The 22,101-nt window shown below is 40.9% G+C and overlaps 1 protein-coding gene and 1 long non-coding RNA gene across 4 annotated transcripts in view; one reads left to right on the top strand and one right to left on the bottom strand.

Moving 5' to 3' along the window:
• LOC108629297 (protein groucho) overlaps positions 1–22,101 on the top strand; it is a 104,547-nt gene that overhangs the window by 69,666 nt on the left and 12,780 nt on the right. For both annotated transcript variants that reach the window (XM_018031900.2, XM_018031895.2), the window contains exons 6-7: positions 5,270–5,549; positions 13,715–13,740. In XM_018031900.2, coding sequence (XP_017887389.1) covers positions 5,270–5,549; positions 13,715–13,740 — 306 coding nt within the window. The remainder of the gene's footprint in view (positions 1–5,269; positions 5,550–13,714; positions 13,741–22,101) is intronic.
• LOC113464862 (uncharacterized) overlaps positions 5,449–22,101 on the bottom strand; it is a 29,950-nt gene continuing 13,297 nt past the window's right edge. The window contains exon 3 of one of the 2 annotated variants that reach the window (XR_003389720.1): positions 5,449–5,533. This is a non-coding gene — a long non-coding RNA (uncharacterized LOC113464862). Of the gene's footprint in view, positions 5,534–16,962; positions 19,829–22,101 lie in introns of those variants that run through there. The other variant, XR_003389718.1, reaches the window with a different exon arrangement.

The raw sequence follows: 22,101 nt of genomic DNA, 5'->3' as shown, positions 1-22,101 counted from the left end.
AAAGCGATCATGCGCCGGCAAATCAGTTATGAGTAATGTGAAATTTGTTCCAAATCAGACTAGCAAAATTGCCCTCAGTGATTGCATGGGTATTTTATTACATGCATAGTTAACGACCATCCTACGCTTGTACACCCTGTTATTACCATAAAGCTTTAGTTTGCATCGACCAAAATCTGCAATTGATCAAGGCAATTCTAGTGACATTTTAAGCCAATTTTTTATCTATATGATTAATTACTAATAACTTGAAACGAGGAAAGTACCCTCCGATGGTCGGCGGTCGTGAGAGCAAGCGGACCTTGAGAGAAAGTTGAATCCGGCCACGCGCCGGAGAGAAGGGTAGCCGCAAATTCTCCGTTGGAGAGAAAATTTACGCGATCTTGTCTGGCGTGTGTAGAATAGCCGAAGCGGAGAATACATGGGTAACGGGTACGAGTCGGGTCTGATTCACGTTCAACCCGGCGTGAAATGCATTCGCGGCGAATGAGAATCCCTGGTTGCCGGCGGTAGGAGAAAGCCGACGCACGCCAGAGGAATCCGAAAGCGGACGGATGGATACGATCCTGGCGAATCCCGAATCCTCCTCAATATTGCTCGAGCACTCAATTTCCTCCCTATTAAGCCGCCGGCCGCTCTGCCGGCGTTCACCCTGTCTCCTTTTCCCCTCCTCCGTCCGTCTCTCTCTTTTTCTTCCTATCCCTGTTCCACTTGCTTCACCTCTCTAATCTACAGCACCTACCTTCTCCTCCGCTGTCTATCCCTACCTCATCCCTTGAATCTTATCCGCAGTCTTCCTGCCCGGTTTCCAGGCCGGATAGGTTATAGTGTTACGGCGCACGAGCACCGACTAATCAGCATTCCTGCTACCCAACTGCTTTCGACCCCTACCGACCCGCTCGGCTATCCCCTCAAGCTCACCCTCTCAGACTCTCAACCCTCGACTATAGAAACTTCTACGGATCCGCGGTGTTGTTGGGGTACGTGCGGCAAATCCTTAGCAGAATTCGAGGATTCCGCGCGCTTTAAATCGCTTCCTTTCGCTTCGTCTCTCTCCTCTCTCTCTCTCTCTCTCTCCTTCTCTCTCCTTCTCTTTTTCCTGGAAGTAGATACCTATTTTCCTTTTCCGTTTTTTACACGTTCCTTTACTCGTTTCGCGCGGTCCCTCAGCGCATCCTGGTGAGGCGAGGGTTTGCAAAACTTTGAAACGCCTCGCGAAAATCGTGTACGTGCGTCTCGCGCGAGAGACCACGAAAGGAGACGCGAAATCGTTTGCGTATCCTCCTGAGAGTTGAGAGATAGTTTTTTGCAGAGATTAACTTCCAGCAAATCAGAGTTTTTATATTGTAGAAGTGTTCTATAGTTGAATTATTTTTATTTCTTCTCTTGATGAATTATAACGCACTTTTCCACCTCAGTGTTTCACGTTATGGATGATATATAAGTTCCACAATTTTATGCAATTCATATGCAATTTATCAAATCTTCCACCCGTCCAGACTTTACATTATTTGTCTCACACTGCCAGAATTTTATCCACTATATTAAACGTTTTTACAACGTTCATGTATCAGTTATCATTTAATCAGCTGTACACTTCACGTTATCTTAATATCGTATTTGTGCGTCAATACTTCGTTATCGAAAATTCATACGATTTGATAATTGGATTTTCGAATCATCATAATAAATCGTATCAATATATACGTATAACAAAATGAAATATGTTATCTGTATACAGGGTGTCCCAGAAAAAGTGTCAGAGCTGAAAAGGGATGATTCCCGAGATATTTTTGAACAAGTTCCTTTGGTAAAATGCAAAGTGAGCCATGGTTTTTGAATTATTAACGAAAAATGCTGACCAATGTGAGCTACGGGTAGGTTGGCTCGGATCGTGACGCTCGGCCGTAGCTTACCGCGGGCCCTACACGTGCTCTTATTGGTCAGTGTTTTTCGTTAATAATTTAAAAACCATGGCTCACTTTGCATTTTACCAAGAGAAATTGTTGTCCAGAAACACTTACAGAATTACCTCTCTTCGACTCTAACACTTTTTCTAGGACACCTTGTATATTTGTCAGTCAGTTATTCAACTAAAATCAGTTCGAAGAATCAATTTTAACCTTGCACTAAGTAAATGAATCGAATTGAAGTATATGCTACTACGTATTTTCAGTCGAAGTCGTGTTCCAAAGAAGAAATATTGAATTAACATAGCTAAAGTCATACTTGTCCTTCTGCGAAAGCATCGTATCGATTGCGGAACAATTTCAAGCATTAAGTACCCGTGAAATAAAATCAGCTGCTTATAAAGAAGATGGAAGTTCTCAATGCTGCTGACGTTCATAATCTAGCCTAGTGTAGAGAGCGCGCGGTGAGACGAAAGACGCTTTTCAAGCGTCAACGATGCATGATATAGAGAAGAAGGTTAAGACGATCTCGTCGAGATCTTTTAGTGGGCACTAGCTCCACGGATGGTTGAGTCAGCAGGCGGTGGCAACGACACCGACGACGGAGTAAACTGCTGAGAAGAAGCCTGCCGCCTCGCGGTGCGTCGCGTCGTCGTGCAGCGCAGGTGCACGAGATGCAAGAAGGCATCGTGCGAGGATGAAGAGGTTCGTAATGACTTCCTCCTTCGCCGCCACTCACAAAGGAAACACCCCTTTCACGCTGCATTCGGAGTGCAGAAATTTCAAATTGAAATAACTCCGTTTTACCCGCGCTTAAACTCTTTCCTCTACCGGAGGTAAATTGGCCGAAGGGAATGAAACCAATAATTTATCATACAGAGTACTATATGTCTTTTGTGCATTTCGAGGAGTTTGTGTGAAGAATGTTCACATTCGTTTGTTGTATCATTTTTCATATTCTTTTTACTTTGGTATATTCTATGCTCAAAGATGTTTTATTTCTCAATAGTGTTTGTGAGATTATATTTAAATATGACTAAAAAAAAATGCAATCTCAGAACGCAATTCTTATAACAATTGGTTACCAGCTAAATATATTTAAAAATTTCATATGACTTAGTCTTCTAAGATTTTAATTATATAAAACTTCAGTTTATTACACGCAAGCATTCAAAATTCTGATCATTCCTCCACACATTCAGTCTATCCAAGGGGGGATACTTAGAAACGAGCTACATTCACGAACGGGCCAGTAAGTGATTCAGTAGTTGAACGGGGAGTAAAGTTGGTCGCAATCATTGGCGGAATCTCGCCACAAATACGGAAATGATCTTCCCGATGTGAATCGTCCGAGACGTCTGCAATGCCGCGAATACTGGCATGTCAGCCCTCGGGCCAAGATTATTATCGTTACCAGCTATGTAAAGCACGGGACGTTTCTTAGGCGGCTTCCAGACTTCGAGCTAAATCTGCGGGAAACGTTTATCCCGCCACTTTCATCCCTTATCCTCGACAGTTATCCTCCCTCTCGTTTCATCTCGTTTCGTGGTGCGTTTCATTTTAGCATGTGCGCATCCTTCTCTTTCTCCCCTCCTCGTTTATGTATTCCGTGGGTGGCTCAGGGAATCGCTCGACGCTCGGTTATTATATCGTTAAACCATTTAATTATCTCAGCAAACAACTTTCTAGGAATATTCGGGTCAGGCTTTAACGAGTGTACACGGTTTGCGAAGGGTTGCTCTCTTTCCCTCTTCGTCTCTACCACCGAAAATGCCTTTCCTTCCTTTCCTCTCCGCGTCTTCTTACGTTGTGTGCTTTTCGTTTCCATTTTCTTCAGCTTCAAAAAGGTTTTTGCACCACACTCACAGGTAACCAGATAGTTCTCTATTTACGTAGCATTCGAAACCATTAAATGTTTCTATATTTTTAGACGTTTGTTAAAATAATTTTAAATTTGTTAAGAAAATTTTGAAGGATAATTCGCGGTTTGCCTTAATAGGAAAACAATGGAATTGTCAAAATGAAAGATGAATTAACGTGTAGTAAAAACTGCAAGAATAGCTATCTTTATTTCTCAATTTGCTCGGTCGCTGAAACTCGACCGACGCCATCGTGTCGGGCGAACTAACAAAGAAACTACTTAGGTACCTAGGCTAGGCAAGGGATGTACGTTTATGGTTTCGGTGGAAACTTTTCACCCTCGCCATCTCGTTCCGGCTTCTTCTCAAAGGTTGCATAAGACCCGAGCGCACTTGTTTCGTACTTTCGGATTTACTATAGCTCTGGCTGTCGGCTGTAGAGAACACCGAGGGGTTATTTAAACGCTACCTCCGATGAAAGTTTGCCACCGTGATTTGTGTGCTCTGCTCGTGGAAAGTTATGTCCCTCGTGTAACGAACACAGGGATTCTCTACTCCGCTCGAAATAACTTAAAAAAATTAAATTACGATCGATGATTGCGGTATCTTTTTTCTCTATTTCTTCCTATGTTTTTACCTGCTTCCAAATGTACCGAAGATAACGGGGGTGAAAACAATTATAACATCAGTTTCGGTTTTTGAAACAATTATGGAGAAACGAAAAAATGTCGTAAATCTAAATATGTAGGTTCTGAGTCACATTTCAGTTTCGGTTTCAGTTCTTCAGAACCGATACTATGTCGGTTCTACATATATTTCTACATACATATATCCGTTCGTTATGTGTTCAAAGTGTCGACTACAGATACTTACGACCGAAGATAATTTAGGAGAAAGTCACGTTAATTCGTGGTAGGAAAAACTTGATTATTCCGATGGAAAAAATCGAACGATATTTAACCCTCGAGATTAGCAGGTGTTTCTCTTTTTGTATGTTCCCCGAGAGGATTACATTGGCGATAAGATCGATCAACGGAGGCGTGTTTCATCATTGTTCAATGATGTTATTTCGATTAAGCCGATCGGTCAGCACTTATTCTAAGAGATGTGATATCGGTTGTTTTATTAGATTTCTAGGTTGGCGATTGGACGTTATCTTGAAATCTGTGTAAACTTGCCAATTATCGCTAATCGCGTATTGAACATGAAAAGAGTTATTTTTTACATTTTAATCGACAAGATTGTACAAGCTCTTTATAAATATCGCTTTCGCGATGCAATGTAACTACAAAAATAGGATTGTATTCGATGGTTATCTATCTATATTGTATTTCTTCAAGCCTTCAATCTTTTATTTTTCAGATATTAAGGAATATAAGTACTAATGCAGTGTTTAGAAATTTCATTTTACACTATGATTTTCGACTGAATATATAAATTCACTCTGTACACATTTTTATTTTGTACAGAACGATATACAAAATTCTGTTTTGATTACAGCAACAAAGGCCAGACCTGCCCAGATTGTTGCAGCAAGTACATGCTCAGCAGCTGCCACCGAGTGCCGCGATGGGTCCGCACCCAGGTATAGCCGGACTCCCTGGTCTCGGTCCAGGAGCGGGACTTCCCGTACCTACGTCGGCATCAGCAGCCCTTCTCGGATTAGGCATCCCACCGGGTGCGGCTGGTTCCGCCGGCGGTACAGCTGCTCACCCCCTGTCGATGTTGACGAAACCAGACCTCCACCGGGGTCAGCCCGATGACCTGAAGCACAACGGGGGTGAGTAGTGTCTTTTGATTCACAGATTTGTTTGCCTTGCTATTTACGTAGGATATGTGTACCGAAATATTAATGCAAATCTGAAAATTGATTATTTTCATGACGCTGTTAAATATAGGAAGATCTTGATCTGAAAAATAGAGATTGAGTATTAAATTTGTATGGTTTTTTTTTTAATGATATAAATTAAAATATGTTTCATCTTGATTCATTCAACGATGTGTTTATAAAAACGATCAACTTCTTCATTTTTATTGGAAATATACCAGTTACGTACATTTTATATGTATAATGGTCAAGATTGCGTTTAAATAGCCTTTTATTGTATATAATTCTAGTATCAGTTCATTATTTATTTCAATTATATTATTATCGCGATACGTGCATGGCATTAGATCATCACGTCTCTTGAGTATTATAATAGAAAATTCTCGACAAGGTATCTTGATATCGAGTAATCATTGGAAAACAGATTCGATTTACAAAAGTCGCTGTCCTTGTGTCTTGATGCATTTTAGTGACATCAGCAGCTTGTCGGCGGTGTACATATTTTGCGTATTTAATTCGAAGAAAAATTAACTCATTCGGTAGGTCGCGTTTCTTGTGACTCAGCTGCTCATTTTTCTCCCGCTCGGTTTTATCACTGTGTTCGGTTTATCATATTCACACACGGTTTATCATTTGAACCTTCGATGTATGAGAATTCGCAATTGGATCCTCGCGAAACGATTTTTGCGCTTGTTACCGTTTTGCACTTCCGTTCGATTCAACACGAGCAAACAGAACCGCCCGTTCAGCAGCTCGGATAGGGCGGCAGATTAAACAGCGAAATTATGTAATAAGCGTTTCATGCTTCCTTTCCACTTCTGTTAACGCTGTTATCTGTTCGCCGTATTGGTGGGTCGGTTCGTTCATCGTGCTTGTTCTATTTCTTTTGCTAATTAAATAATTGACGTGTAGGTGGTACGTTTTCCGAGACACGAGTGGCATTTAACCCATTAAAAATGAATAATAACAGTTTGATATTAATTTGTAGAAAATCAATTTTTTTGCCATATTATCAGTTCCTAATTGTTGAACTTTTAATTCATGGAATGACGTGTCGGTTGTCAAAATGTCAGAGGTTAATCGTCAAGATTTAAAAATCAAAAGCTATTAAACCATTTTATATTTGGATTGAAAAGTATTTATTTGGAATTTTAAATAACGCGTGGGAGTCAGAGATGACTGTTTCACTTGTGTTCTCGGTCATTAAACTTCTGCGTAGTTAGTTATTTTCCAAAGTATTATTCATCACGGTGTTCACTTCCTGCCTGCCGTAGTGCAAATTCAGACGGAGTACCGAGTGACTCATAGTGAGCAAAGACTAAACTTGTTTAACATCTATAATGCATACATAATACATATTCAACTACCACAGTCTCGTAAGAGGACGACGTTTTGTATCAACACCGTGTAATACGCGGAGTCATTAAATCAATTTACTTGTCGTCGTAAAAATGTGCTACTAAAATAAATTCAATAAATTCCATTATACAATCATACCATTTGGTCGCATCATAAATTATAATCAAATCTAAATTCCAAATTGTTATCAGGTACAAATTTCTAACTGCATTATCAATTAATGCGCCATAATTGAAGATTATATATCCGTTATAAAAAGGATGCACAAATACAGATATCATGTTATTTGAATATGAGACATATGCTTAATTGAATCAGTAACTGAATATATATTACAAAGGCTTAAGATTCTAAATGAAAATATGTCTAGAATTTGCACATTTACAAAGTTGCGTCAACGATTTTATTGAAAAACGATCAATTTCTAAAATACCAGGAAACTTGGTGATAATGTGATATGTACACATATATAGGGGTGAAAGGGCGAGAAAGAGGAGGATGAATGCGCATATATCATACGACATACGATGTATATACCGGGCACAGGGGACATTTCAAGCGATACGACGGTGACGCAAACGATCGTGCTTAAGCCTGGAACTCGCGGAAACCCTCGATCTTGACCTCGAAGATCCACTTGCGCGTTCTCGTCCCTCTCCTTGGGACGATACACGAGTGCAAGAACGTTCGCACTTAGGCTCCATGTAGCGCTGACAAAGTCGCGAGGGCTTCAAGTGACTCTCCTATCTCGCGCACAGGAACATGCCGTGTACTCCCGTTCACAAGTACGCTTGGTCAATTTTGAGTTTAGAGTTAACTAGACTTTCGTAAAATCTAGAATTAATTTTAAATCTCCATAATTCTTAGAGATTGATTAATATGAAGAAGAATATAATAATTGTCATTTGAAATCAGTCTCGAAGTCTACTTTTTGGAATTTGAATTTGCAGATCTGAAGCCGATAAATTTAGACGCGTTTGAAAACCTAAAACAAAATTTTTGATTAGGTCTAAGTTCTGATATTTATTTTATAAGCTGACTTATGAGATGGAGTGTACATGAATAGGTTGGCTGGTCTGTCCCATCTCTTTTCTTCCATATGCAACGCGCGTCCTCCGCTTCTCGTCGACCCTCTTGCTCGCGCACTGTGCATGGTCGTCGCTCAAGAGACCACTCAGAATCTCCTCTTGACACGAGAGTACTTCCGACTCTTCCCCTCTGTCGTTCCCATCTGCCTCTAGGTAGCTCTTCTAAACCTTCGCGGCCTCCGCCCGTATTTCTCATCCTCTTTTCGCGCTCTCGCGGGCGTGTCCTTTCGTCCTCCTTGTCTCACCCTTTCCTCGCACTTTGTTCTCTCACCCTTTCTTGCCCTATTAGCTTCCTCTGTCGTTCTACTGTTCTATCATGTTCCACTTCCTCTCCTTCCCTTGCTCTTTCTCATTCACTTTCATCTCTCTTCGTCTTTCTCATTCTGCGTTTATTTCCACTCCACACTATGCGCTTCGTTTTTCGCTTCTCATTCCTCGTTCCTCTACTTTTTTCCGCAGTCCTTTCACATTCCACTTGCTACCACCCGAGCAGTTATCGTTCTCGCGCGATATAGTATATCCACCTCCAACCACACTCTCGCCCTATGTTACCGCAAGCCTAAACCTAGCTCCGAATATGTATAACCTTCGATCAATTATTCCATATTGTTCCGCACGTTGTCGGTTGGTTTTAATGAAATACTAGGTCTAGGTTGTGCATTCTTTTATAACCATGATCCACTTCTACTTGTCCGATTTTTACACATCAGCGATCAACTAATTAAAATTCAAAATTACTAAAACCAGTTTCCATTATTATGAAAACTAATATAATTTTATATATTCAATGATTGTATGAATAATAATTAGAAAATAGTTTCATCTCATTTTAAGAAGAGCAAAACACTCATACGAGCATCCTGCAAATCATTTGAACGCAACGGGATCACAAGAAACAATGTTCTCGTCACGAAAGAAGTTCAGTTATACACTTTGCGGGCAGGATGTACATCTCTCTTTTCTGTTTCGACACGAGTCCCGGTTCTTCTTCCCATTCCGGGGGAAACTGCGGCCACACTTTACGAACAACCACGACATCTGAAATCACTGTCTGGCCGTTTCGCGACGCGCCTTTTCTCCCTTCGTCGGTGAACGAAACGGAAGGGGGACGGGAATCTCGTCGACACCCTTTTGAAACCGGGAAGCAGCACCGCGAGAGGCAAGGAACTGTAATGGGCCACTATTTCTGTCGCGGCAACTGAAACTTCTTCTCTCCTTTCCGGAACATTACCCCCAGCGAATTGTTTCCAGCAGGGCCGTTATCGTTTCACCCGTCCTCCTCTTTTAACCGTGTGCTCTTTCTTCTCGTTTCCTTTTTTCAGCCAGGATTTACCCACAATACTCTACCGACCAAAAGTTTAAAATCACTCTTCCTGATTCAATTTATACAAGGTCTCATGATATATTCCAAAATAATTATTCTACTTGGTAGATAATTATAGATAATCTTGGTAAATGTAAAAGGAAATTGTTTCGCCATTTAAATCTCTCGGCATCGTTTCCGGTTTCCCTTAGTTGGTGATTCTCTTGTAGCCATGGTTAGTATTTACAATTAAACTTAAACAGCAGGGGATTTGACCCGTACTCTTGGCCACTCGCAAAAATCACCAGGGTCCACTGAAGCTTCCAGCTTTTGCATGCCTTTGCCTGTACCTCGCATTTACAACTGAGTTTCATCTCCTTAGTTCTTTCCGAGCCTCTAAAAATCTTTGTCGGTTCCCTCGACATGCATCGGTAGTAGAAATACTCCTTAAGACTCTTTTATGGACGATTAGCAAATGATATTATCTACATTACCATTTCAACGTAGATATTTGCACGACTGATGGTTCTCCGGGGAACTACGGAGTAGATCAACCCCTGAAGCGTGTACAGTTATAGTCATAATTCCTCCCGGATATTGTTTTCGCCTTTCTCTCTTGCGCGTTCTTTCCGAATCGAAGGACAGAACGAGTTTGCTTTTCCGGCGATCGGATCGTTAATTCAAGCCCGTATACCTTCCCTACCGGTTCTCTTCATATTCCGGAAGCATTATTTCGCGCCGGAAGATGATAAATTATATAAACGTAATAGCTGCGTAATTCGCGGAGACAATCTGTTGAAAACGGTCAAACCGGATTGTATTCTAGATAGTCTGAGTGATTCTCCTCAGATTTGTATAATATCAAACCTTTACACCGCTAATTGAGAGTTTCCTTATATTTGTATATCCACATTGAAGAATTTCAATGCTTTTCCCTCGTATATTTATTTTTATCGCTCCTAGTCATTAGCATTCTAACTATCGTAGAGAATATTAACTTAAGACAGTCTGTCGTAAATGAAAATATATAGTGATTATCTATTGTATTATTTTTTAACGTATCGTAACGTATTTACAAAATGTATTCCTTTGAAACAAACTAAATACAGTACCAAAGTTATGAATCATTGACATAGTAATGACTGTGTATCTTATCCTTTAATGTAGTCAGTTTACCCTATCTCGCGACGCGACGTTTCCTCTCATCCTTCGCTTGTGACATTTCCCTTCCTCTTATTTTAACGATCGCGTAAAAGTGAACGCCGGAGTGTCATCTCGAGAACGCCATCCCTGCGGAGATGCACGCGCTGTCACGCGGCAAACGAGCTCTTTGCGTTTTAGTGGGAAATTATGCCTGCTCTTCCGCGTCCGTTTACGAGCCGCGCGACGCGCAGGAAGTTCAACGAGGAAAGGGTCCGAGACATTGTTTCCCAGCTGGTCTGGAGGAAATCGAGGGTGCAAGAAAGAGAACGTTAATGTACGAGTTTCACTTGCAAGACGACGGATCTCATTCGATCTTTGTTCCTCCTCGCCGGGAAAACCGGTTGTGTGTGGTCCGCAGTGGAAAATTCACGACCCTTCCTCGTGCTCTGCCACCCCCGACAACTCGGTAATGGCTCCAAGGGTGGAAATCCTTTTACCCGCACGCCACGGTCTTTCCTTAATTTGCTCGACCATAAAACACACGGCTGTCGGCCCGGGCCGTTCTGATACAGATCCATTCAGAAGTATTCAAAAGGACGTTCATGTGAAAAATTCATTTTCATTTTTTTTTTTGGAACTAATAATAAGTGTCAATGTAAGTATTCCTTTATGTATGCTCAAAAACTGAAAGTCGACATATGCAACCTCTTATACGAAGCTTGTTCAGGTATTTATGAATAGCAACCAAATTTTTCTTAAAATATCTTTAAAAAACTAAAATAAAATGTATTATAACATGAGAAATAATATGCAGTTAGTCCAGAGGTGACTTGCGGTATTCAGTTTCGAAAAATAGTCATTGGAAGTGAATTATTTTAATGATTTTTCAATCAGTCGCGAAAATTTTAATAACAAATCGTCGTTCTTTAAAAATCTGTAGAAAGTCTTAATAATTTTTTGCTGAGCTAGAAGATTCAAGAAGATATAACAAATTAGAATTAATTTCGTTTTTCGACTTGCACTCTTTTATAAACAGCTTCATTTCCGGTATTATACTTTCCCGTTTCCTTCGACTGTATTTTCATTTCCACTAACTCGAATATTTGTGAAAGATAGTGTACGTTTTATCGGAGTTGCAGGAGAGCCTGACCACTTCAGGAATTACTTTATTTGTACAACTGGTGCGACGTGATCGCGCCCGGGAGCTTTATGGTGTCGAGTTTTTCCGTTCGAGAATCGTATTGCGAGCCGGATTTCTTGTTTCAGGCTCCCATTTAGTGGTCTGGCAGCAACGTTAACGTTGTTCTTTGATCGTAAACACGTACTATTTTCTGTACTAGAATCTTCGCTGTTTCTGTAATCCTATAACTGTAATCTACTTTTCATTTTAATTATACCCAACATCTTTTTATTTTACTTGTGTCTGATATGGATATTTTTCCTATACATGTATAGAATTGTCAGTACATGTTCCCTTAACCATTTTTGGAATTAGTAGAAACGAGCAAATTGAAGACGACTAGTAGTATTAATTTGGCGTTTAGAAAGTAGTTGTAATAAAGTACCTTGAGGGTATAAAAACAAAGACGTAAGAGTCTACGCTACCTAATAGCGAAGCCATTAAAAAAGAAAAAAGCTTTCGTGTTGAGACGGATCAAGTTGAGCGGAGTTGGACGAAGTTGAATGCTCACACGTCGATGGAAACTTGGCGAAACAGGAATTGATGACTACTTCCCCATGCGCAATAATTAAAACCAATTACTGTTAACTTCTCAGAATTTAGGTAAATGTTCCAATTCTTCTCGGCATGAAGCCAATTAAGTTATTTCATTTCAGCAATTAAAATGCATAGCATTCGTTTCAATTTTTGCAAGGATATGCAACTATTACTTAGTCAAAGGAAAAATTGATCCTAAGTATTTAAAGAACTCGTTTACATAATTTGTAATAAATAATCAGGAGTTAATTCGCTGAATAAAACTTCAGCCAGTTGAAATGTTTGAAAAATAAAGGCAACCTAATATGTCGTATATAGTCGTTAGATCGGATTGGTGAAAAGAACCAAAGGAAAGTAATGTTCACAGGATATTTTCTACGAGACAAAGTGCACCTACGAAAAGTATAAAGAGCGGATAAGAGAAGTAGATTGGGGAAATCGAGCGAGGGCAAACTACGTACCTACTATGAAAGGAGAAACCGGACTCTTTTCCAAGGACAAAGCTCGTTCGGGATCTTCTTCGTCTCGGAGCTCATCTCACTTCGCCCTCCTTTCTTTCATTCACCGTTCTTTCTCGGAAGTCCTCGAGGAAGAGAAGAGTCCGAAGCTGTTCTCCTTCCCCTCCTCGATCTGCTTCCTTTTCTTTTCTTTTATTTCGTTCCTGGCGCGGAAAAGATTTCGCTTTGGCGTACCGCTGACGGTTCACGAGTTAGTTCCGCAATAATCATGAAAAACATTGTAAGGGACCAATTTCCCGAGAAATACGCGGTCTTCCGCGATATTTGAAATGGCTTCAGAAGAAAGGAAATACAAGCAAGAATGCTTCTCTTTTAATAGAACTTCTCGAGTTTGGTAATTAATTTTTTAAGTCGTTTCAATAGCACGTGTTGATATAAGAAAGAAACAAAAGATCAATGAGATTATTTTTTACGATATGCTTGCGTTAATTATTTTCGTGCCTTAGAGGTAACGTTTGTTATTGCGTGGACTAGACTTCGATATCTCATGATATCCGTTTTTAAAAATTAAATCGAATTGTGATCAGTAATAGTTATAAACGTGCATTTCGTTTTCCGTTTTATTCCTCTATTTTTTATTATATTTTTCACTTTTCATTTTGTACCGAACATTTGTAACAAAATAATTGCGCATATGACGTATACGAAACATCGTTCTGTTTTTCAAACTTGAATTTTCCACTCGAAATTCATCAGTATGTCTATTATTATGAATAAAATTAAACATGGGGTAATTTGATTTAAGGTAATTGGTTATTTCAGAAAAATTCGTAATGAAGTCACAAAATATGATATTTTATATGTATACAAGAACTGCATCTACTGTGCTCAAAGAAAATGAGATTCCATGTGCACCAGCTTAATAACTAATAAGCAAGGAAATGATATGAAGAAATAGGATAGGAATCAGATTAAAATGTTGCACATTAGAGTAAAGTTATAACGAAAAAGGCGTTTCAAGTTTAACAGGATCGTTTTATTTGTTGCAGGTCTTAATCCAGCTGAGGAGAGGCATGTGAGTATCATATAATTTAACTTATAGAGAATCATAAATTCGCGATTTCGCCAATCGATAATGGTCTATTAACAACGAATTCGGTTTTGACGGTTTGCCAGAAGTAAAGAATCGTTAAACGAAGGTACAAGGGAGTTTCAAATGTTCGAAGGAATTTTAATAGATGAGAAATTATTAAATTGGGCAGTTTGTGGATTGAGAACAGAAGTTATACGGCGTTTGATTGTGAGAAGAACGATTCCAATCACGTCGAATTTCATCTTTCAGTAAAAAGACATTAGAGTGGGCGCTGTTCGTGTGTGGCTCACGCAGTTGAAAGGGAATATCGGTGAAACAAATAAAATTGGCGAGACGAAAAAAGAAATTGGTCTCGCAGAGGGAAAGAGGGAGCAAGCGAAATTGTGGGGCGTCGATGAAAAGGGGTCGAGGGGGTTCCCGAAGTGGATGAAAGAGTGAAAGAGAGCGGGAAGAGAAAAAGAAAGAGGAGATACGGGTCAGTTGTAGGAGAAAGAGGAGGAAACCTGAAATGGACGTAAAAGCCCGAACACCGGAACACAGGGCCGTAAAAAGCTCGTCGTCAAATGCAACCCCGTTCTTCTCTTTCACTCTATTCTCCTCTGTTCTTCTGCTTGCTTTTCCTTTTGTTCTCTTTCCTACTCTTGTCCTTCACCCCCACTTTCGATAGTGTAAAACGGCTGCTGAGCGCGGCGCGCGCGTTTATTAAAAGCGCTCCGGGCTGGCAAAAAAGGGCTCAAGAGGTGGAACGTCCCCAAGCATGTTCCCGCTTCCGATCTTTCAAGGTTAGTTTCGCGATCGAACGTGGTGAACAGCAAGAAGTGGCTGCAGTCCTGGGATAAATCGATGTCGCCCATCTATCAGGGGTTCTTGACGACGGAAGATGGAAAATGGGAATGATGGCAGTTTCGCTCGAATCGTTTCACATCTTTTCACAAGTATAGCGAAGGAAAGCGGGCAGGGAAATATTGAAATGGAGATTTCAAAGAGACGCTTGTATCAATAACATGATTTACATTACTATATTAGAATCGCTGTCAAAAATAATATTCCAGATTTTCAGCTTACTTTCTAAGGGAAAATCATTTTATCTATCATGTATCATGAGTTAAGAAACATTCCGTATTATTCAGGCTGATGCAACGTGTAATTGATTTCGAAGTGTAACAATCTTTTTGGCGTGATTCTTTTTCGTGGCTTGATTACGGACAATATTTTAATAGCGTCCACACCCAACATAACTTGTACAATTTGACGGGCGGGCGCGGCGGCGCCCGTGGCCAGTGGCCGAGCCGATAATTAGCGTCCGTTTAATATGCACAATTATTACGGATTGATAATCGAGACCGCGCATCCATTACACCGGCATTGAGATAGATGGTAATAGGTTTCCATCGGTATTAGCTCTCTCCCTTCTCGCGTTTCCCGCTTGTTTCTACCCTCTGCCATCGTCCTCCCTCTCTCGCTTTGCCTCTCTGGGGCACGTAATCTCGCCGCGCTTTCATAATGTGTACCGACCGACTAGCGATGGGACTAATTCGATTATCGCTTGGAAAATGTTCAATCTGCATACGGATTGGTGGATTGCGGTAGGCGAAAGACTCCTGGGGAGAAATCGAATTGGAAGAGCTGAATTAGCCTCGATTTGTTCAAATCGTATTAAATCGATTTAAATCGTATACATAATCGTATTAACGAAGTGCAACGTATATGTATGTGTACGGTTTAATGCTTCGGAAAATCAGCATACGATGGTATTTTATAAAATCGTCGACGCATTTCATAAAATATTCAAGTTTGAAGGAAAAAATTCTGATTTTTTCCAAATATTAGTTATGTCAAAGGAAATTGTGTTATCATTTAATAGTTATTCTATGGTAGCGTATAAGTAACGAAGTACGGACGTGCTTTAAGTTTATTCATTTTTCTTAAATATGTGTTCTAAGAACTAATCGAATATAACACAGTTAGTCAACTTCATCACCTTATATAAGAAATTCGTTAGTTAATTATGAACAAGTTTAGTCTTCATAGAAATTCAAGAATTTTATGTATCATGTTTACTATTTATTTTGTCCAATCACCATTACGTCTTGGTACGTATACTCCACAAACAGGACATAATGTTCACGATGGCATCGTTCCCATCGCTATCTCATCGCCATCCCTTTCATCGTCGTCGTTCGCACGTTTCTATCTCTCGTTTCATCCCCTAGCTCCCACTCACGCTCGTTCTAGGTAATCCTCTACCCGTCTCTTTCTCCCCTTCACAGCCGCCTTTGTTTCTCTTCTACGCCTGTGCCTTCCATCGAACTTGTGTTTATCTTCGTTGCACACCCCACATGCCAGCCTTACGAGGATATTCTGAACCCACCACTAGCAACAGCATCAGCCGAGGGCTATGAAATTGAAATATGAATGCTAATGGGGTGGTTGGCTCGTGTCGCGTTGTATAATATTACTGATTGCTAGTACATCAGTCCTTTTACCCTTCTCCCTCTTACACCGCCCTCGGGTTTTCGCTTTTGCTTTCGCATGATGCCACGTCACAGACTGCGTGACGCACGTTTCCATATCTTATTCGCTTGTATATCGTGTAATTGCAATACTTAATAATGATACTTTTCGGCCTGGTTTCATTGTAGTTGAAATGCAACAGGTGCGTACGTATTGGAAACATAAAAAATGAACTTCAGGTAAATTCAAAATAGAAATTAGAAGATGTTATACTAATAGATACAGTGAATGAAAATATACATAGGAGTGAGTTCAAATTTAATAGAATAATTGATCTTCAATTGTACTTGAGAAGTATAGTATACGTTTGGGTCAAAGTTCCCTCCAGGAGAAATTTTTTCGGATTGTGAAAGAGCGGTTCCGAAAAAAAACTGAGGATAGATCGGCGGTAAGACGTTGAAGGATGAAACGAACAGCTTGTTTAGGAAACGGGAAGATAGATCTTACCGGTGCGCAAATAATATAACGACTCGCATTCTTTTCCACTCGTCCGTCCGCGTTCTGGATTCTCCTCCAATTCGCGATATAAGCTTTGTCTCACCTTCTCTTCGGCTTTTCCTTATTTCTTTGCGCAACGATTCTGCTTGAGAACGAAATGACCCGCGCCCCCACGGTCGTTGTATCGGATTGCGAAGAGCAAGTAGGTAAGAAGCCCGAGAACGCGAAGGAAATGCGAACAATAAACAACAACGAAGTAACCGAGAAAGCTATACGATACGACATGTGGAGCAGGAATAAATCTGAAAAAAACGAGGCAAAGTGGTTTGATGGAAAATCAGATTGTTTTCTTCGTCTTACGCAGCACAGGAGCCTTTTACTAAAAACTTTCACTGTGTTTGTACACAGAGAATATACGCACAGCCATCATAAATTCGTAGCATTCAGTTTTTTCTATTAATTTTAGCCAGCGTTTTCTATTAATTGTTCAGAAATTCACAAGACAATTAGAGAAATATTAAGAATACCATTCCAAAAGAAAGAAAGTAGAATATTAAGAAGTTACATAAATAGAGAGTCTGCTCTTTCATTCTCCCTTTTCAATCGAGTCAACCAATTTATGAACTACCGAGAAATGCTTGTTCCCGTGGCTTTCGAGGAGATGAAGAGAGAGCACGAAGGGAGAAGCCAGGAATGACTGCAGAATATTTATTTATCGCCGTCGCGTCATGGAACAGACGTCTCCTTTTTTCTCTATTTTTTCCAAACGGGAGGACGTTCACAGGCTACTGCTAGCTGCTGATGAGAGCGAAGCCGCGATAAGAGGGGATGGAAGAGGAAGAGAAGCGAGTTCCCTCGAGTTGCACAAGCACGAACTTAATTGAATTTCACGATACTTACGGCCGATCCGAGTAGCTCGCGGCAAATTGTCGCGAAAGCGAGTGGCCCTCGATGCCATGTCGGTGAGAAAAATACTCGAGAAACGGCGCCGCATTAATTTTGCGGAGCAGGTAATGCCGAGCTGACATCGAGAAGGGAATTCCGTTTTCTACGAGCAGATCGCGACCGATCAACGAGCATTCTTTTATTACATGGAAAAAATCCAGCATATGATAAAATTGAAGTGTTGGTTAATTTCCTCTTCTATTTAATTAATTAAAATTTATTCGCTTAATAATTGTGTTGATTGGGGCCATGAACGAACCTCGATAATTCCCTGTTGATCGAGTCACGTTTTTTCTTTGCGAAGCAGCGAGTTTTCAGCGTTAATTAGCGGAACAACGAAGGTGAAAGCGAAGGGAGTGAAAATTGGTCGATTAGTCAGCTTTAAAGATCGTTTCTCGATTACTCAAGCAAACGCTGGTATCATCAGTGCGCGCTACTTTTAAAATACCAATCGCACAAGGATTTAAGAAATTTTTTTATTCTCGAGCTTGCTATCAGTATATCATTACAATTATAAACAGTCGCTATCTATTGTTAACCCTAATTAAATACTTTCCCACGATATAATTGTTGTTTGCTGCTCTTAGTCGCGTTATTTCTTTTCTTTGGTAACACGCGTTTTGCAAAATCACTCTGTTGACTATCGTCTACTTTTTTGTACCGTTTTTTTTAATCCTATCACTGAATTGAGCGCACAGCAACGAGGCTGACGCTCGAAGGTCGGTAAATTAAATCTCGAATAAAGTGCAAATAAACGAGTGAGGGTTGAAAGGCGGGGTGGAAAGAGGGAGGAAAAACAGGGGGTGTATTACGTAGCCAGTGTCGCTGGCTGCTGACTGGTGGTTGAAAATGCGATGCAAAAAAAGCGACGAAACGAGGGTCGAAAAAAATGTGGCGTGGCACGGGGATAGGGCGTGACGGATAAAAGAGCGAACTGACGCGAGAGTGTAATTTATTTTAATTAGAGTGGCTACATTATGTAAGCGGGTTGAAGCACCGATGAAAGGGTTTGAAAGGGTCGTGGGAGAGAGATACTGATGCCGAAGCACGACTAGCGTTACGCCCTTCCCACCCTCACTCACTGCCCCTGGGATAGACTCCTCCTGGCCAGGGTCATCCCTAATTGAACGTTTGAAAAGTCAATTCACGCACAGGATTGACAGAGATGATTTTGTCCCGCCACGCGACTACTGCTCTCGTTCGATTATTTGTAACATGACTGGTTCATATCAATTACTTTCTGATCCGATCAGAGCGAATGTAGAGAATTCATCTATTTAGGAATGAGGGAAGTTCATTTTTGTGTATTTGGTTGAATGAGAATTTTTATGTACTTGGATTAATGTTCACCAAAAAATGTATTTTATACTTAAATGGGGAAGATGAAGCTCGAGTTGGGGTGATATAAGGCAAGGATTTATCTGGTAAACTCGATGGAAGCGCAAAGAGAAAGGCTCGCGTGCACTGATGCGAAAGAGCGGAAGTGATTCTCAGGGGCCTCGAAACGGTGAACGCTCATCTCCAGAAACACCGAAAGGGGTTGTTCTTCCTCTCGGCGGACAAACAGGGTAGAGAACTTGCCGATCTCGGCTGCCTTACCGACACCTCTGATCTCGTTAGGGACGCATTAATTAATTTACAAGATGGCGGAGTAGCGCGGCGGCAGGATGACGACGGCAGACTATAAGAGAGGCAACAGCCACTGTGTAAAGTCGAGATAGAGGAGAAGGTCGCTGGCGGTAGAGCACGGCACGTTTTAATTACTAATTGAAACGTTCCCCTGCCTCGACGGTCTCTCTCCCTCGCTCGTTCTATTGTAACCAGCGGAGGCCCCGTTGCTTCCTGCAGCGCTTCAATCCCATAACTCTGCTTCCTCTCTGGCACCGTCGACGCGCCGCATCGTCGCTTGCCCCCTTCACCAACCCCTTTTACTATCTCATCTTCTCTCTCACTCACTCTTCGCCTTTCGTCTCTTCGTCGATTTTACCCCACGGCTCTGTCTTAATATCCGTCTCCGTCGGGGGTACTTAATATTTTTAAATACTTTGCAGTACACCCTTCTCCTTCGTCTTTTGTCCTTTTTTCTTCGGTCTCGTCTCCCTCGGTAATATTCACCCTCGGAGGACGACACGACGCTTTCGAACCCCTCGTTTCTCGCGACCAACGCATCGCTCTGGAATTTATGAGAAGGTAAATCCGTAGCTGCCGCGAATTAATTAATTAAAAACATCACGCCGCCTTAATGATATCCGCCCTCGTCCCCTTCTCTCGTCTCATTCTCCACCGCTCTCTGACTTCGTCGTTGTCTGTCTGTTCAATCTCCTTACTTAGCGCGCTAGATTAGACATCCAGCACAAGTCATGGTTAGTAGTACATAATAGTTTTAAGAATTTAATATTTATGTATTAATAGCAGTAAGAATAAAACATTCATATTGATTCTGCTTATCGAGAAATGGGACACTATCTCAGAACAGTGTCCGCGATGTTCGGAGGCGCGACCGAGTGCAAAATTTCAACAATGCCGCGATGGCGAATCGCTTCGCTTCGCTCTTTTGAAATCGATTTGTTCAGCTTGCAGTTCGTTCCGCTTTATGCTCTACGGTATTTACGCGTAAGCTATTCATCGCGGCCATATTAATTTAATTGCAAACCATGGAACTCTGTTCCTCCGCGTCGCACTACGTTGCTTGGTGCGAGAGCCAGGAAATCGACGCGTATGCCACGCGGGCGGCGTGGATAATCAGGCGATTCGTCTCGTCTCTCGAGAACCATCGTGATTCGAAGTCCGCATCGAACAACTGAAATCCGTCTCGTGTTCACATCAAGACACCGTGTCCTTTTCAAATTATATTGTTGAATAAATTCGTTTGGTACATGGATGTTTCACAGAATAACGATTGCATTGAAGTTGCCTTAGACTTGCTTTATGAAATGGAAAAATTGATAGACCTGGGAAGAATTTAATCCGACATAGTTCCATTGATGTGATAATATATCATAGAATATAGATTAAAATGAAATCAGTATGTAATGATTAGAAAGAAAAGGCAATGATCTCCGTCTGTTTTAAAGCTTGAGATATTGACATAATAAGTGGCGTATGTAGCAGCCTTTAAATATAAGAATTGTAACAAAATAAGTTCAGTAACATAGGTTGGGAAAATGAATTTTTTCCGTGGTCGAGGAGTGTAAGGGATAGCGCGAGACACTCGAGCCAGATGGAAGGCTATCAAGTCTCGAGGGGCGGCGTAGTTAACGCACACGCGTAAGCGTACGTCTCTCTTTTACGACTCGCGGCACGTTTAACAGCCGACTAAGCTTTTTAATAATTCGCCGACCGGTAATTAGTTCGTAATTTAATGAGGCGGCCGTAAAACTCCACCCGGCGGCTACCCGAGTCGCTTCGAACCGCCCCGTAATTACGTCTCCGTATATATTTCACAATATAGTCGTTTCAGAGAGGTGAACGCGATGTCGTGTTTTTTCGAGTCCTCTCTCGCAACCGGAAATGATGATCCTGGGTTAGTAAAAAGAGATTTCGACGTCGATGTGTATAAAAATGAAGTTCATTAGTACACGAGTGTTGTGTATTTTTAAAATATTAATTCCTTTAGTTCTAGTGAACTGAATTATGATTTTGCAGAATTTATCTAACTCATACTTTTTCACATTGACAGCCACATCTACGACAATTTATTAATTTATATCAAGGGGCTAGGGGTAGTTACGTGACTTTTCTAACACTTGTCTGTAAATTTACATTTTTTGCTATGTTTTACCGATAATCTAATAAACTCAATGCAAAATATGGGTTCAAAAGGAAATCGTTTACGATTTTTTCCTATCTTCCATTAGTTTATTCGAAATAAGAACAGCACACGTAATTTCACTCAAAACGAAGAGCGAAATGCGAATGTAATCACCGCTCATCCCACGTCTCGTCGACACCGATCCCCGGCTATCAATATACTCTCACCGTATTACAGGATGTATCACGCGAAATTCATCCGGCATATCAGTGTACATCGCACCGGGAATCCGTGTACGGTCGAAAGTAGAGGCAGGCTGCACTTTCGAGGATCGACCATAATTCACCTATTATCAATAGCCGGGCGCACCGTGTGGCTACACATCGAGCAACACGTGTAAGACCGAAAACGGACAGGATCATAGGTCTCGGTTAACAAGATTCCTAAATGCAATACCGCGTAGCAAGCCTGTTACGTTAGGGATAGAATCAATTTCAATGTGCTACCAATTCTAAATCAATTCTGAGAATCAAGTGTTGATATTAAAAATAAGACAGTGGAAGTGATGAGTTGGAATGTGTTATTAATTATTATTATTTGTAAGATTCTCATGAATCTCTTGCGCCACATAGTAATGATCTTTCATGTATATGCAAATCAGGTAATTGGTATTTCAAAGTTATAAAACAATATGA

This window comes from Ceratina calcarata, unplaced genomic scaffold (genome assembly GCF_001652005.2).
Source record: "Ceratina calcarata isolate Rehan_Ccalc_2016 unplaced genomic scaffold, ASM165200v1 scaffold132, whole genome shotgun sequence".
NCBI lineage: Eukaryota > Metazoa > Arthropoda > Insecta > Hymenoptera > Apidae > Ceratina > Ceratina calcarata.
This window is presented reverse-complemented; position numbering and strand designations above follow the sequence as displayed.